Here is a 17,900-nt window from a genome sequence, read left to right on the forward strand (position 1 = left end):
GTTTGAGCATTCTTTGTCATTGCCCTTCTTTGGTATCGTGAGCCTCGAATTGCTTTGGAATAGTCAACGGATCTCAGAAAATCAAAAAGGAAATTAGAAAATATCTTGAAGCAAATGAAAACAAACAAACAAAAACTACCAAACCTTATGGGAATAGAGAAAAAGCAGTGCGAAGTGGGTTAACCTAGAAGAAAGGGATAAATTCCTAGAACCATATGATCTATTCAGATTGACTCACAAAGAAATAGAGATCTCAGCAGACCAATTACTATTAAGAAAACTGAATCAGTAACAAAAGACCACCCAACAAAATACTGCAACACAATGGTTTTACTGGTGAATTCTACCAAATATTTAAAGATGAGTTCATACTAATCTTTCTCAAATTCTTTCATAACTTAAAAAGAAGGAGTATTTACTTTGATACCAAAGTCATAGAAAGTCACCTGAAGAAAAGAAAACTCCAGTCCAAGACCCCTGACAAATATTAACATAAATTCACAAATCCTTAAGCAAAATACTAGCAAACCACACACAATGGCAAATTAAAGGAATCATACACCATCACCAATTGACGGTCATCTCTCGAGTGCAAGGATGTTTCAATATATAAAAATCAGTCAATTTGATATACCATTATTAACAGATTGAAAGATAAAAATCACAGGATATTCTCAATATATGCAGATAAAGCTCTTGACCAAATTCAATAGTCTTTCATGATAAAAAAATAAACACTCAGTAAACTAGGAATAGAAGAAAATTACCTAAATGGAGTAAAGGCCATATAAGACAAAGCCCAGATTGATATCACACTAACTGATGAAAAAGTAAAGACTTTTCCTCTAAGATCAGGAATAAAACAAAGATGCCCCCTCTCACCACTTTTACTCAACATAGTACTGGAAGTTCTAAGCAGAAGAATTAAGCAAGGGAAAAAAAATGCAGTGTATCCAAATAAGAAAGAAAGATGTAAAAATATCTGTTCACAGAGGACAAGATCTTATATATAGAAAACCATAAATTTCACCAAAAAAAAGAGAAAAAATTGTTAAGAATAATAAAATAATTAAGAAAAGTTACAGGATACAAAAATTCACATAGAAATATCACTTGTGTTTCTACACACTTAGCATGCAAAAAGAAAATCAAGAAAACAATCCCATTTACAATAGCAGTGAAAAGAATAAAGTGTAACACTTATGAATAAACTTAAGGAGGCAAAAGTTTTAAACAGTGAAAATAATTAAACATGGCTGACGTAATTTAAAGACAAATGGAAAGGCATCTCACATTTATGAATTGGAAGATAATGTCATTAAAATATAATAATGTAATATAACAATGTCCATACTACTGAAAATGATCTACAAGTTTATCACAGTCCCTATCAAAGTCCCAATAACTTTTAAAAAACTTGGAAAAAATAATCCTAAAATTCACATTAAATCACAAAGGACCCAAAATAGCTAAAACAATTTTGAGAAAGAGAACAAATCCTCACATGTCTTGATTTCAAACTATATTACAAAGCTACGGTAATCAGTAAGTATAGTTCCAGCATAAAAATAGACATATAGACCAATGAAGAAGAACAGAGAGGACAGAAATAGCCCACACATATATGATCAAATCATCTTTAACAAGGATGGCAAAACCACACAATGGGGAAACAGTTGTCTCTTCAACAAATGGTGTTGGTAAAACTAGATACTCTGATGCAGAACAAAATTTGCCTTTATCTTACACCATCCACAGAGCCAACTCAAAATTAATTAAAGGTTTAAACATAAGACCTGAAATGATAAATCTCATAGAAGAAAATATGGAAAGAAAACTTCATAGCTTTGGTCTTCACAATGATTTCCTGAATTTGTAAACAAAAGCACAGGCAACCAAAGCAAAAATCAACAAGTGGCAGTACATCTCATTAAAAACCTTCCATACAGTAAAGGAAACAGTAGCATGAAAAGGTAACCTGAGGAATGGAAGGAAATATTTGCAAACCATTTTCTAACAAGGTGTTAATATCCAAAATATATAAGGAACTCCTTCAAAGCTCAATAGCAAAATAAACTAAATAAACATCGGGCAAAGCTCTCAATATATATTTCTTTTCTAAAAAAGACAAACGAATGGTCAGCAGGCATTGCTCAACATCGATAATCATTATGGAAATGCAAATCAAAATAATGGTCATTATCAAAAAAATCAGAATATTATAAGTATTGGTGAGGATGTGGAAAAACTGGAACACTAGTGTGCTGTTAATTGGAATGTAAAATAGTATAGTCATTATAGAAAGAAGTATGAAATTTCCCTAAAGACATAAAAATAGAACTACTATATGATCTAGAAATCTGATTTCTTTGAGTATGTATTCAAAACAATTGAAATCAAGATCTCTAAAACATACACACTCCAATGTTCATTATAGCATTATTCACAATAGCCAAGAAGTAGAAACAGCCTAAAGAGCCTAAAACATTTATTACTAGCCTAAATGATTATTGACAGATAAATGGATAAAGAAACTATGGTTTCACTATAAATACAGTGGAATATTATTCAGTCATTAAAAGAGGGAAATCCTATCTTTGCAGCAGAAGAAAAACCTGTGATAACATGGTCGCACCTTAAGGACATTATATTAAGTGAAATAAACCAGTCACAGGAGGACAAACCTTGCATGATTTCACATACATGAAGTATCTAAAGCATTCAAAATCATAGAGACAAAAAGTAAACAGTGGAAACAGTGGGGAGTTACTGATCAATGGATACAGAGTTTCAGTCATGCAAATTAAAAGAGTCCCAGAGAGCTGAAGTACAATATTATGTTACAAATACCATTCTTTACATTTAAATATTTGTTGAGTGTCCATCTCAAGTTATATATTTTTATTACAACTGGAATAATACATTCAAATTTGAGAATGCATTGAGTTGTGCCAACTGTTAAATGTATAATAATCTTTTTTTTTTTGCTTTTAATTTAGTGTAAACCAAGGACTTTCCATTCAACTGAACTTCGATTATTTTAATACTTATTATGCAGACGTATTAAATATTTATGAAGGAATGGGTTCAAGCAAGATTTTAAGAGGTAAGTTAAAACAAATGTACAGTCCATTATCAAAATGAAAATATGCACAAAATTGATGGAGTAGTGTTGTGCTTTTGCTTTGATTTTGAGCTGAATATGAATTTGTACTTTGTTTCTAAAAGGAAAAAGTGACCTTCATTATAAAAATTAATAATTTAGTCCTCACTGTAATCAATCTTCTTAGTAATAAAAGAGATACTGTTTCACATGATCTTCTTCATGTGGAATTTTACTCTACCCTGTAAGTGCTACTTCTCATTAAGCAAAATTCAAACAAACCCTAAAAATGACTATTTTTCTTCAACATTTGAAATTTTTTTTTCTCTTTTTAATGTGCACTCTGCTTCTCAGGCTCTTTCAGGACTATTACTATAAAATGGATAACACAATGACTAGAGCAAGATTCAAGCCCTTTAAATGGACGGTGTGGGTGGTATTGTTATTGTGCGACCGCTTGTCATTGTGGACATAGACATCAGTGGGAGCTGAGAAAGGCAGGGAAAGCACCAATAATATATGTGTGGCTACCCCCACTTTATATCATCTGGCCCCCAAGTGCATAGACCTATTCATGGCAGCCAAAAACATAGGAGTGAAAATAAAATAGGAATGAGGGAGGAAATAAAAGAAGGATGAATGTGGCAGTGAAATCCAGGGAATAACTAGTTTCCTCACACTTTTGAGAAATAATCAAGTGCAGAGCTCAGACGAGGTTACAAGTGATATCTCTTATTAAAGTTTAAATAATAGCTGCATATATTCGTGAGTGACAAGTCATTTCAGTCGTGTCTGACTCTTCACGATCCCATCGGCTGTAGCCCGCCAGGCATCTCTGTCCATGGAATTCTCCAGGCAAGAATGCTGGAGTGGGTTGCCATGCCCTCCTCCAGGGGATCTTCCTGACTTAGGGATTGAATCTGTGTTTCCTGCAGCTCCTGCATTGCAGGTGGATTTTTTTACTGCTGAGCCACTAGGGAAACCAAGCTGCATATATATATATAATTTTGGATTTTAAATTGAAGCTATGAGTAATGAAAAGTAGATCCTATCTAATACATGCTTTGATTGACTTATTGATCTGAGAAATATTTGAGCATATGATAGTAACACATACTTTTATTGGGTGCTTTCAATATGGCACTTAACACACTGAGGGCTCTGTGTGGATATCTTATTTAACATTTTTAATACATCTGCAAAATATGCCTTACAAGAGAGGAAAGTGATGTCCAAGAAGTTAAATGACCACAAGTCCACAAAGGTAGTTAGTGTTGCAGATAGAAATCAGATCCGAACACTCTTGACTTCAAACACAGTGAATTAATTCATTGTGCTTTAAAAGCTCCAAGTACAAATATAATAATGAGTATACATAAAACAGATGAACTCATGGTAAGTCACATTTGGCTTAAATAAATGGGCCAGTCATTTCATAATCTACTTATTTCTGTAGTTGGTAAATCAAGTTCATTCAAATTATGTCAACATAAATATTTACATAGCTGAACAAATAAGCCAGCTCATATAAATTTCTCCAAGGACTAATGTGATGTTAATAATAAAATTTAGCATACTTTGATCACTTGAAATATTCAAAGTAGACTAATCATTACCTTAAATCCAAAAAATGCTCCTGTAAACTATATTACATAGGTGTTGTTATAATCTTTATTTTATGGATGATAAAACTAAATTCATAAATGTTTCCTGGCCAAAAGTGGTAGGTGAAATTACCCTCATGCTGTCTTCTCTTCAGCTACAATTTGCCTGAATGCTATTTTTACTTGTTTTCACATGCTTAGATCATCAGAAATGTATAACAAAATCCTACAGTTATTAGATATAGTGATATGAATAATGCATAAGTAATTACCACAAATATCCAATAAGAAAACTAAATATCCAAATAGAAAATAGAAAAAAAAAAAAAACAAGAAAACTAATTTAAATTATAATAAATAGATAGTTGTTTGGTTTTTAGGGTCTTTCAGGAGGCCTTAAAAATAGCTGTGAAAAGAAGAGAAGTGAAAAGCAAAGGAGAAAAGGAAAGATATAAGCATCTGAATGCAGAGGTCCAAAGAATAGAAAGGAGAGATAAGAAAGCCTTCCTCAGTGATCAATGCAAAGAAATAGAGGAAAACAACAGAATAGGAAAAACAAGAGACCTCTTCAAGAAAATTAGAGATTCCAAGGGAACATTTCATGCAAAGATGGCCTCGATAAAGGACAGAAATGGTATGGACCTAACAGAAGCAGAAAATATTAAGAAGAGGTGGCAAGAATACACAGAACTGTACAAAAAAGATCTTCACGACCAAGATAGTCACGATAACATGATCACTGACCTAGAGCCAGACATCTTGGAATGTGAAGTCAAGTGGGCCTTAGAAAGCATCACTACGATCAAAGCTAGTGGAGGTGATGGAATTCCAATTGAGCTATTTCAAATCTTAAAAGATGATGCTGTGAAAGTGCTGCCCTCAATATGCCAGCAAATTTGGAAAGCTCAGCAGTGGCCACAGGACTGGAAAAGGTTAGTCTTCATTCCAATCCCTAAGAAAGGCAATGGCAACGAATGCTCAAACTACCGCACAATTGCACTCATCTCACACGCTAGTAAAGTCATGCTCAAAATTCTCCAAGCCAGGCTTCAGCAATATGTGAACCGTGAACTCCCAGATGTTCAAGCAGGTTTTAGAAAAGGCAGAGGCATCAGAGATCAAATTGCCAACATCCGCTGGATCATGGAGAAAGCAAGAGAGTTCCAGAAAAACATCTATTTCTGCTTCATTGACTATGCCAAAGCCTTTGACTGTGTGGATCACAATAAACTGTGGAAAATTCTGAAAGAGATGAGAATACCAGACCACCTGACCTGCCTCTTGAGAAACCTGTATGCATGTCAGGAGGCAACAGTCAGAAATGTACATGGAACAACAGACTGGTTCCAAATAGGAAAAGGAGTACGTCAAGGCTGTATATTGTCACCCTGCTTATTTAACTTCTATGCAGAGTACATCATGAGGAACGCTGGGCTAGAAGAAGCACAAGCTGGAATCAAGATTGCGGGGAGAAATATCAATAACCTCAGATATGCAGATGACACCACCCTTATGGCAGAAAGTGAAGAGGAACTCAAAAGGCTCTTGATGAAAGTGAAAGAAGAGAGTGAAAAGGTTGGCTTGAAGCTCAACATTCAGAAAACAAAGATCATGGCATCTGGTCCCATCACTTCATGGGAAATAGATGGAAAAACAGTGGAAAAACAGTGTCAGACTTTTTTGGGGGGCTCCAAAATCACTGCAGATGCTGATTGCAGCCATGAAATTAAAAGACGCTTACTCCTTGGAAGGAAAGTTATGACCAACCTTGATAGTATATTAAAAAGCAGAGACATTACTTTGCCAACAAAGGTCCATCTAGTCAAGGCTATGGTTTTTCCCGTGGTCATGTATGGATGTGAGAGTTGGACTGTGAAGAAAGCTGATTGCCGAAGAATGGATGCTTTTGAACTGTGGTGCTGGAGAAGACTCTTGAGAGTCCCTTGGACTGCAAGGAGATCCAACCAGTCCATTCTAAAGGAGATCAATCCTGGGTGTTCATTGGAAGACTGATGCTAAAGCTGAAACTGCAATACTTTGGCCACCTCATGCGACGAGTTTACTCACTGGAAAAGACTCTGATGCTGGGAAAGGTTGGGGCTGGGAGGAGAAGGGGACGACAGAGAATGAGATGGGTGGATGGCATCACTGACTCTATGGACATGAGTTTGAGTGAACTCCAGGAGTTGGTGATGGACAGGGAGGCCTGGCGTGCTGTGATTCAGGGGTCGCGGAGAGTCGGACACGACTGAGCAACTGAACTGAACTGAACTGACTGAAACTATCTTACCTCTAGATTCTAGCACAGGCCTGATATACTCTAAAAATTTTGTGTTTTTTGATTTAAATCAGCAGGTTTATATATTATGGTATTATAGTAGTTAATCAATGAAGATCAATAATATTTCTTATAGTTTTAAAGGTATTTTGTTTTATGGTATTATAGTAGTTAATCAATAAAGATCAATAATATTTCTTATAGTTTTAAAGGTATTTTGTTTTATAAATATGCTAATACTTTTATCTATTTTCTAAATATTTCTGTATCTTTCTGTGAAAAATACATACAAATTTACTTTTATTAAATTACAATTCAGATAAAGTTAATTGCCTTTTTAACATGGAAATAAACAGATATTTTAATAAAATAAAAATCAGATTATGTAAAGAAATTATAAGAAAATACAAGTTTCCAACACCACAAAATAGCTATTGCATACTTGATTAGGAATATGTCAGTATAAACAAATTTTAAAGGCATTTTTCAGTCATTTTTATATAAAGTCACGATGTAAAAGTTCTCTTGTGAAAAGTTTCAGAGGAAGATGGGCATTTCATAAAGACAGACGATATAGAGAGCAGTAGGAAGTATTTGGAAATACTTATTTCCAGGTACGTATGGGAATCAGAGTAAATTAGAATAAATTAACAGGACAGTTCAAAAATGTTATCTTTAAGTTGTAATTATAAAGGTACAATATTAAATTCATTAGTGTTGCTATCAGTGCTGGGTATTGAAATGGTTCAGTTCAGTTTAGTCGTTCAGTCATGTCCGACTCTTTGCAACCCTATGGACTGCAGCATGTCAGGCCTCCCTATCCATCACCAACTTCTAGAGTTTACTCAAACTCATGTCCATTGAGTCAGTGATGCCATCCAACCATCTCATCCTCTCTCTCCCCCTTCTCCTCCTGCCTTCAATCTTTCCCAGCATCAGGGTCTTTTTTGATGAATCAATCCTTTGCATCAGGTGGCCAAAGTATTGGAGTTTCAGCTTCAACATCCGTCCTTCCAATGAACACCCAGGACAGATCTCCTTTAGGATGGACTGGTTGGATCTCCCTGCAGTCTAAGGGACACTCAGGAGTCTTCTCCAACACCGCAGTTCATAAGCATCAATTCTTCAATGCTCAGCTTTCTTTATAGTCCAACACTCACATCCATACATGAATATTAGAAAAACCATAGCCTTGACCAGACGGACTTTGGTTGGCAAAGTAATGCCTCTGCTTTTTAATATGCTGTCTAAGTTGGTCATAACTTTCCATCCAAGGAGAAAGCATCTTTTAATTTCATGGCTGCAGTCACCATCTACAGTGATTTTGGAGCCCCCCAAAATAAAGTCTGTCACTGTTTCCACTGTTTCCCCATTTTTGCCATGAAGTGATGTGACCAGATGCCATGATCTTAGTTTTCTGAATGTTGAGCTTCAAGCCAACTTTCTCACTTTTCATCAAGAGGCTCTTTATTTCCTCTTCACTTTCTGTCATAAGGGTGGTATCATCTGCATATCTGAGGTTTTTGATATTTCTCCCGGCAATCTTGATTCCAGCTTGTGCTTCATCCAGTCCAGGGTTTTTCATGAGGTACTCTGCATATAAGTTAAATAAGCAGGGTGACAATATACAGCCTTGACGTATTCCTTTTCCTATTTGGAACTAGTCTGTTGTTTCATGTCCAGTTCTAACTGTTGCTTCCTGATCTGCATACAGATTTCTCAAGAGGCAGGTGAGGTGTTCTGGTATTCTCGTCTCTTTCAGAATTTTCCACAGTTTGTTGTGATCCACACAGTCAAAGGCTTTGGCACAGTCAATTAATCAGAAATAGATGTTTTTTCTGCAACTCTCTTGCTTTTTCAATGTTCCAGCGGATGTTGGCAATTTGATCTCTGGTGCTTCTGCCTTTGCTAAAACCAGCTTGAACATCTGGAAACTCACAGTTCACATATTATTGAAACCAGGGATGGAGAATTTTGAGCATTACTTTACTAGCATGTGAGATGAGTGTAATTGTGCGGTAGTTTGAGCATTCTTTGGCATTGCCTTTCTTTGGGATTGGAATGAAAACTGACCTTTTCCTGTCCTGTGGCCACTGCTGAGTTTTCCAAATTTGCTGGCATATTGAGTGCAGCACTTTCATAGCATCATTTTTTAGGATTTGAAATAACTCAACTGGAATTCCATCACCTCCACTAGCTTTGTTCATAGTGATACTTCCTACGGCCCACTTGACTTCACTTTCCAGGATGTCTGGCTTTAGGTGAAGGATCACACCATCGTGATCATCTGGGTCATGAAGATTTTTTTGTATAGTTCTTCTCTGTATTCTTGCCACCTCTTCTTAATATCTTCTGCTTCTGTTAGGGTCATACCATTTCTGTCCTTTTGAGCCCATCTTTGCATGAAATATTCCCTTGGTATCTCTAATTTTCTTGAAGAAATTTCTAGTCGTTCCTATTCTATTGTTTTCCTCTATTTCTTTGCACTAATCATTGAGGAAGGCTCTCTCCTTGCTATTCTTACAAACTCTGCATTCAAATGGGTATCTTTCCTTTTCTCCTTTGCTTTTCACAGCTATTTGTAAGACCTCCTTAGACAGCCATTTTGCTTTTTTCATTTCTTTTCTTGGGGTTGATATTGATCACTCCCTCCTGTACAATGTCATGAACCTCCATCCATAGTTCATTAGGCACTCTGTCTATCAGATCTAGTCCCTTAAATCTATTTCCCACTTTCACTGTATAATCGTAAGGGATTTGATTTAGGTCATACCTGAATGGTCTAGTGGTTTTCCCTACTTTCTTCAATTTAAGCCTGAATTTGGCAAGTCTTCAACTTGCAAGCATAATAACTTTCATAAACTTGAATCTGATACCCAATTCAAACTGTTACACTAAAATTTAAGCTACTTTTTCCTACCCTATTTTATTATTCCCACTAAGAAACTTTTTAGACATTTTCACCCCTAGCTGCTCACCCATGAAATTTTAATATTTCAGATATTGTCTATACCTGTACTATATGAATATCTAAGAATTTTTCTTCTGCTTCTAATAAAAATTTTACCATTTATAAATTTTTAAGAATTATTAAACAAGAATTTTTCTTCTGCCCCTGAGAAAAATTTTACCATTTATAATTTTTTACCATCTAAGAGGCAATATCACCCCCTTTGAGAATTATGTGCTAAAAACAAATTTTTATAAAAAGAAAATATTATATAACAATGCTTTGTAAAAAATCATCATGTGAGTATTTATTTTTCAAGCACTATATAAATTAGTGAGAATCAAAGATTTAGAAAGATAATATATTTTGTAGCTAGAATTTAGAAAAAATAGTGACTAGATTAATATGGGCTTCCCCAGTGGCTTAGACAGTAAAGAATATGCCTGCAATGAGGCAGACCTGGATTCGATCCCGGAGTTGGGAAGATCCCCTGGAGGAGGGCCTGGCGACCCACTCCAGTATTCTTACCTGGAGAATCCCATGGACAGAGAAGCATGGCAGGCTACAGTCCATGGAGTTACAAAGAGTTGGACACGACTGAGCAACTAAGCACAGCACACAAGATCAATAAAAAATTCTGTAGAAACAATACTTATGTCGCCTAGGATTTTTTGAGGTCCTACAATTATGTAAATGAAGAGACAAACAGATACCCTTATTTATATTATTTTGATGAAGTTTAATCCCTGTTAGCATGCATGGAAAATACTGATAGTATTAAAGTCATTTTTTGTTTCATGACTTTTTAACTTATGTTCTTTAATTTGAAAAATTATTATAATAGAGCAAGGGACACTTTATTTCAAATAAATTAATTTCAGGACTAATGCTTTCAGTTATTCTTAGGATCAGATAAAAAGATTGATAGATCAATAGAATGATGAATGGATACATGAATGATGAGCACATCAATAGATAAGTGAATAGATACATGTGTACATATAACATTCTTTATTTTTTTCTTTGTAGCTTCTCTCTGGTCAAATAATCCTGGCATAATTAGGATTTTTTCAAATCAAGTTACTGCCACTTTTCTTATAGAATCTGATGAAAGTGATTATATCGGCTTCAAAGTAACATACACTACATTTAACAGCAAAGAGCTTAGTAGTAAGTACTGTTTATTCCTTAGCCTTTGAATCTTCAGGTGCTTTAATGCTGTAATGAAATTTTAAAAGCAACAGAACCTAATATTTTAGAAAAGGATCATTGTCTGTTTCATTGTTTTTCAATGAGTATCTTTTACGTATACCTTTCTCCACTTCATGCTTGGAAAGAAATGAGAATTTAGAAAATCACTCACATCCTTCAAAACAATGAAATAACCAATTCGAAAAAATATATAAATCAATAGAAAAATTAAATTAAACTTTTATATACTGCAAGTATTCAAAGATTAAAAATTAGCATAAAACTAATTCTGAGAATGTTCCACATCAATTCAGTTTTGACCAGAGTATTAAATTTAGTAAATAGATAAGGGGAGATAAAAATGGGGACCAAGTTTATGCAGGGAAGTCAACAAAGGTAAGCTATAAAATTTAAAGAACAATAAGAACAAAAGGCTTGTCTGGGCAAAAACCCTAATGGGGCATAAGAAACATATTAACACTGTTGGCAACAAAAGCTGTCTTGTTTTTTTTTTTATTTTTAACTAAATCAATTAAACAGCCAGCATTAATTTAAAAAAAATAATTCTGTGCATGCCACTTGATTGTAAACTGTAGGGGAATATATTATTTTCAATTCAATCTATTATAATTAGTCATGATGTTGACTCAATTTGAAAAAAATTTTTAATTTACAGATTATGAGAAAATCAACTGTAATTTTGAAGATGGCTTCTGTTTCTGGATCCAGGATCTAAATGATGACAATGAGTGGGAAAGAACTCAGGGAAGCACCTTTCCTCCATCTACTGGACCAACTTTTGACCACACTTTTGGCAATGAGTCAGGTATAATTCATATTTAATTCAGAAACCAAGAAAAAAGTGTGGCATCTTGTTCCACAGTTCAAATTGAGCAGTATTAAATGTAAGACCTTTTTTTCTTCAGTTTTTTTAAATCATGGACTAATAAAATAAATTTAACTGAAAATTGTATCAATTAGGCAAGTAAAAGTATTTCAAGAAATATATTTTTTACTTTATATATTCACGAAATGTTGAAAAGAACACAGAGGCCATTAGAGACAGAGACTTGGGTTGTCGCCCTAGATTTGCCACTTATTATTAACTAAGTGGACTTGTGGGAGGTAATTAACTTTTCTGAACTTTGGTCTCAGTTCAGTTCAGTCGCTCAGTCATATCCGACTCTCCGCGACCCCATGAATCACAACACTCCAGGCCTCCCTGTCCATCACCAACTCCCGGAGTTCACTCAAACTCATGTCCACTGAGTCGGTGATGCCATCCAGCCATCTCATTCTCTGTCATCCCCTTCTCCTCCCGCCCCCAATATTTCCCAGCATCAGAGTCTTTTACAGTGAGTCAACTCGTTGCATGAGGTGGCCAAAGTATTGCAGTTTCACTTTTAGCATCAGTCCTTCCAATGAAAACCCAGGATTGATCTCCTTTAGAATGGACTGGTTGGATCTCCTTGCAGTCCAAGGGACTCTCAAGAGTCTTCTCCAGCACCACAGTTCAAAAGCATCAATTCTTCGGCGATCAGCTTTCTTCACAGTCCAACTCTCACATCCATACATGACCACAGGAAAAACCATAGCCTTGACTAGACGGACCTTGGTTGGCAAAGTAATGTCTCTGCTTTTTAATATACTATCAAGGTTGGTCATAACTTTCCTTCCAAGGAGTGTCTTTTAATTTCATGGCTGCAATCAGCATCCGCAGTGATTTTGGAGCCCAAAAAAACAAAGTCTGACACTGTTTCCCCTGTTTTCCTAACTCTTTCCCATGAAGTGATGTGACCAGATGCCATGATCTTAGTTTTCTGAATGTTGAGCTTCAAGCCAACCTTTCACTCTCCTCTTTTACCTTCATCAAGAGGCTTTTGAGTTCCTCTTCACTTTCTTCCATAAGGGTGGTGTCATCTCCATATCTGAGGTTATTGATATTTCTCCCAGCAATCTTGATTCCAGCTTGTGCTTCTTCCAGCCCAGCGTTCCTCATGATGTACTCTGCATAGAAGTTAAATAAGCAGGGTGACAATATACAACCTTGACGTACTCCTTTTCCTATTTGGAACCAGTATGTTGTTCCATGTACAGTTCTGACTGTTGCTTCCTGACCTGCATACAGGTTTCTCAAGAGGCAGGTCAGGTGGTCTGGTATTCTCATATCTTTCAGAATTTTCCACAGTTTATTGTGGTCCACACAGTCAAAGGCTTTGGCATAGTCAATGAAGCAGAAATAGATGGTTTTCTGGAACTCTCTTGCTTTCTCCATGATCCAGCAGATGTTGGCAATTTGATCTCTGGTGCCTCTGCCTTTTCTAAAACCAGCTTGAACATCTGGGAGTTCACGGTTCACATATTGCTGAAATCTGGCTTGGAGAATTTTGAGCATGACCTTACTAGCGTGTGAGATGAGTGCAATTGTGCAGTAGTTTGAGCATTCTTTGGCATTGCCTTTCTTTGGGATTGGAATGAAGACTGACCTTTTCCAGTCCTGTGGCCACTGCTGAGGTTTCCAAATTTGCTGGCATATTGAGTGCAGCACTTTCACAGCATCATCTTTCAAGATTTGAAATAGCTCAACTGGAATTCCATCACCTCCACTAGCTTTGATCATAGTGATGCTTTCTAAGGCCCACTTGACTTCACATTCCAAGATGTCTGGCTCTAGGTCAGTGATCATGTTATGATTATCTTGGTCGTGAAGATCTTTTTTGTACAGTTCTTCTGTGTATTCTTGCCACCTCTTCTTAATATCTTCTGCTTTTGTTAGGTCCATACCATTTCTGTCCTTGATCGAGCCCATCTTTGCATGAAATTTTCCTTTGGCATCTCTAATTTTCTTGAAGAGATCTCTTGTTTCTCTCCTGTTCTGTTGTTTTCTTCTATTTCTTTGCATTGATCACTGAGGAAGGCTTTCTTATCTCTCCTTGCTATTCTTTGGAACTCTGCATTCAGATGCTTATATCTTTCCTTTTCTCCTTTGCTTTTGGCTTCTCTTCTTTTCACAGCTATTTGTAAGGCCTCCTGAGACAGCCATTTTGCTTTTTTGCATTTCTTTTCCATGGGGATGGTCTTGATCCCTGTCACCTGTACAATGTCACAAACCTCCGTCCAGAGTTCATCAGGCACTCTATCTATTAGATCTAGTCCCTTAAATCTATTTCTCAGTTCCACTGTATAATCATAAGGGATTTGATTTAGGTCATATCTGAATGGTCTAGTGGTTTTCCCTACTTTGGTCTATTATGCCTTAATTTCATTTTCTCATTGTTCACTGCTAGTGGATAGAAATCCAGTTGATTTTGGATATTGACCTTGTGCCTTGCAGCTTTGCTGAAATTAGTTTTTTAAGACTTTTCAATAGATCAATATCATACTATCTTGAAATACAGATAACGAGGCAGATTTACTTCTGATAAGCCTTCTTAGACTGTTCAGGTTGCTATAACTGAATTCTAGAGATTGGGTTTCTTAAACAATAAATATTTATTTTTCACAATTCTGAAGATAGGAAGTCCGAGGTCAGGTTGCCAGCATGTTGTGGTTCTGTTGGGAGCCCTTCTCTTGGTTCACAGACACCAGCCTTCTTACTATATCCTCACGTAGCAGAGAGAGAGAACGTAAGAGAGAGATTTCTCCTGTCTCTTCTTACAAGATTACTTATACCATCAAGAGGGCTCCACCTTCATGAAGTGATTACCTTCCAAAGGACCCATTTCCACTCTCATCACATTGGGATTTAGGGTTTCAGCATATTGGGGGCAGGAAGGAGACCACCATTCATACCATATGAGAAAAACTATGGAAGAACTGATTCTAAAGCATGGTCCTAGAGGATGAGATGGCTGGATGGCATCACCGACTCAATGGACATGAGTTTGGGTAAACTCTGGGAGTTGGTGATGGACAGGGAGGCCTGGTGTGCTGCAGTCCATGGGGTCGCAAAGAGTCAGACACAACTGAGCAACTGAACTGAAGGGAAAGGTGATGTTTTGTAAGTATATTTGCCACGAAAGTGAGACATTAGAACTGGATTTCAGGTGGAAATATTAAGATAATACAATTTGACTGAGAAGACCAGAAATTATTGGGGATTATTAGGGGATAAGGAACTTGTAGTGAAAAGACCAATCACATAAACCTTGGATGCATATATTCATAATATTTGTTATTGTTGTTCAGTCACTAAGTTGTGTCTGACTCATTTCGACCCCATGGTCCGCAGCACACCAGCCTTCCCTGTCCTTCACTGTCTCCCAGAGTTTGCTGAGATTCATGTCCACTGAGTTGTTATCTAACCGTCTCATCCTCTCTCACCCCCTCTTCTTTTGCCTTTATTTTTTCCCAGCATCAGGGTCTTTTACCAATGAGTCAGCTCTTCACATCAGGTGGCCAAAGTATTGGAACTTCAACTTCAGTCTTTCCAATGAATATTCAGGGTAGATTTCCTTTAGGATCTACTGGTTTGATCTCCTTTCTTTTCAAGAGACTCTGAAGAGTCCTCCATCACTACAATTAAAAGCATCAATTTTTTGGTGCTCAGCTTTCTTTAAAATCGTCCAACTCTCACATCCATCAGATCAGATCAGTCACTCAGTCGTGTCCTACTCTCCGTGACCCCATGAATCACAGCACGCCAGGCCTCCCTGTCCATCACCAACTCCCGGAGTACACTCAAACTCATGTCCACAGAGTCGGTGATGCCATCCAGCCATCTCATTCTCCGTCGTCCCCTTCTCCTCCCGCCCCCAACCTTTCCCAGCATTAGAGTCTTTTCCAGTGAGTCAACTCGTCGCATGAGGTGGCCAAAGTATTGCAGTTTCAGCTTTAGATGCAAAAAACCATAGCTTTGATTAGATGGACTATTTCAGCAAAGTTATATCTCTACTTTTTAATATGTTGTAACAGTTTGTCATAGCTTTCCTTCCAAGGAGAAAGTGTCTTTTAATTTCATGACTGTAATCACTGTCCTCAGTGATTTTGAAGCCCAAGACAATAAAATCTGTCACTGCTTCCACTTTTTTTCCTGCCATTTGCCATGAAGTGATGGAACTGGATGCCATGATCTTATTAATAGTTTTTTAAATGTTGAGCTTTAAACCAGCTTTTTCACTTTTCTTTTAACCCTCATCAGGAAGTTTTTTAGTTACTCTTCACCTTCTGCCATTAGAATGATATTATCTGCCTATCTGAGGTTATTAATATTTCACCCAAGAATCTGATTTCAACTTGTGATTCATCCAGCCCAGCATTTCAGTGATTTACTCTGCATATACGTTAAATAAGCAAGGTGACAATATATAGCCATGTCATACTCCTTTCCAAATTTTGAACTAATCTGTTGTTCCATGTCCTGTCTGTTGCTTCTTGACCTGCATACAGGTTTCTCAGGAGATAGACAGGTGGTCTGGTATTCCCATTGCTTTAAGAATTTTCCACAATTTGTTGTGATCCATGCAGTCAAAGGTTTTAGCATTGTCAATGAAGCAGATCTAACTACAAATCCAGATGTAATATGGATCTTACAAAGTAAAGTGAAAGTGAAAGTTGCTCAGTCACGTCCAACTCTTTGCAGCCCCATGGAGTCCATGGAATTCTCCAGGCCAGAATACTGGATTGGGTAGCCTTTCCCTTCTCCAGGGGATCTTCCCAACCCAGGGATAGAACCCAGGTCTCCACATTGCAGGTGGATTCTTTACCAGCTGAGCCACCAGGGAAGCTCAAGAATACTGGAGTGGGTAGCCTCTCCCTTCTCCAGCATATCTTCTAGACCCAGGAATCGAACCAGAGTCTCCTGCATTGCAGGTGGATTCAATTCAAAAAAGCAACACAGGTGCATTGCTTTTGATCTTACCAGCTGAGCTACCAGGGAAGCCGTTTAAAAAACAAAGAAAATTACAAAGAGGACAGAATAGAAATTCATGCTTTTGACAATTTTCTTAGACAAAATCAATCCTATAATACATTTTACTATTGAGATTTCAATTCAATTCAAAAAACACATATTAAATGTTTCTTTTAACTAAACATGTTTCTAGGTTTGAGGACATGGATCACACATCATAATTTCTACAAAGACTTTCTGGAACTTTCAAGTTAACATCTTCCTTTCCATTAAGCTTTAAAGCACCTCTTTTATTTTTCCTATCACATGACCTTATATCTGCTTACTTGTCTGTTTCTTTTCATCACAATGTTCTCTTCAGGAACAAGAACCTTGTCTTTTTCATCTTTGAGATGCTAGTGCATTTTCAGTGCCAGAATATAACTAACATGTAAAATTATTTTTAATTAATGAATGTCTACAGTTTTGACTCAATAATTCATTTTTAAATAAGTGATTGACTACATGAAATTGCTTATAACATAAAAATAGCCTGAGCACATGTGCATTGTAATTTAATATTCCCTGGTGACTCAGATGGTAAACAATTGACCTACAATGCCGGAGACCTGGGTTCGATCCCTGGGTTGGGAAGATCCCCTGGAGGAGGGCATGGCAACCCACTCCAGTATCCTGGAGTGATCCCCATGACAGAGGAGCCTGGCAGGCTACAATCCATGGGGTTGCAAAGAGTTGGACATGACTGAGCAACTAAGTATAGCAGCACATATTACATAGATCAATATCCATGTTTTTATAACCTGAAAATTAACTAGCTGATCTAATGTCAATTGCAAATTACACCTAGTAAGAGTACACCTTTTTTTAATAGTAGAAATGTATCTTAATAATCCTAGTTCCTTAGAAAATGCAGCCCAGGATAA

General features: G+C 36.7%; 1 protein-coding gene across 2 annotated transcripts in view; it reads left to right on the forward strand.

Annotated features, from left to right (window-relative positions):
* The window catches only part of TMPRSS15 (transmembrane serine protease 15), a 140,973-nt gene that overhangs the window by 40,460 nt on the left and 82,613 nt on the right, over window positions 1-17,900 (forward strand). For both annotated transcript variants that reach the window (XM_055417759.2, XM_088837087.1), the window contains 3 exons: window positions 3,000-3,106; window positions 10,965-11,105; window positions 11,803-11,952. In XM_055417759.2, coding sequence (XP_055273734.2) covers window positions 3,000-3,106; window positions 10,965-11,105; window positions 11,803-11,952 — 398 coding nt within the window. The remainder of the gene's footprint in view (window positions 1-2,999; window positions 3,107-10,964; window positions 11,106-11,802; window positions 11,953-17,900) is intronic.

This window comes from Moschus berezovskii, chromosome 1 (assembly GCF_049115385.1).
Source record: "Moschus berezovskii isolate FMDL1 chromosome 1, NW_MosBer_1.0, whole genome shotgun sequence".
NCBI lineage: Eukaryota > Metazoa > Chordata > Mammalia > Artiodactyla > Moschidae > Moschus > Moschus berezovskii.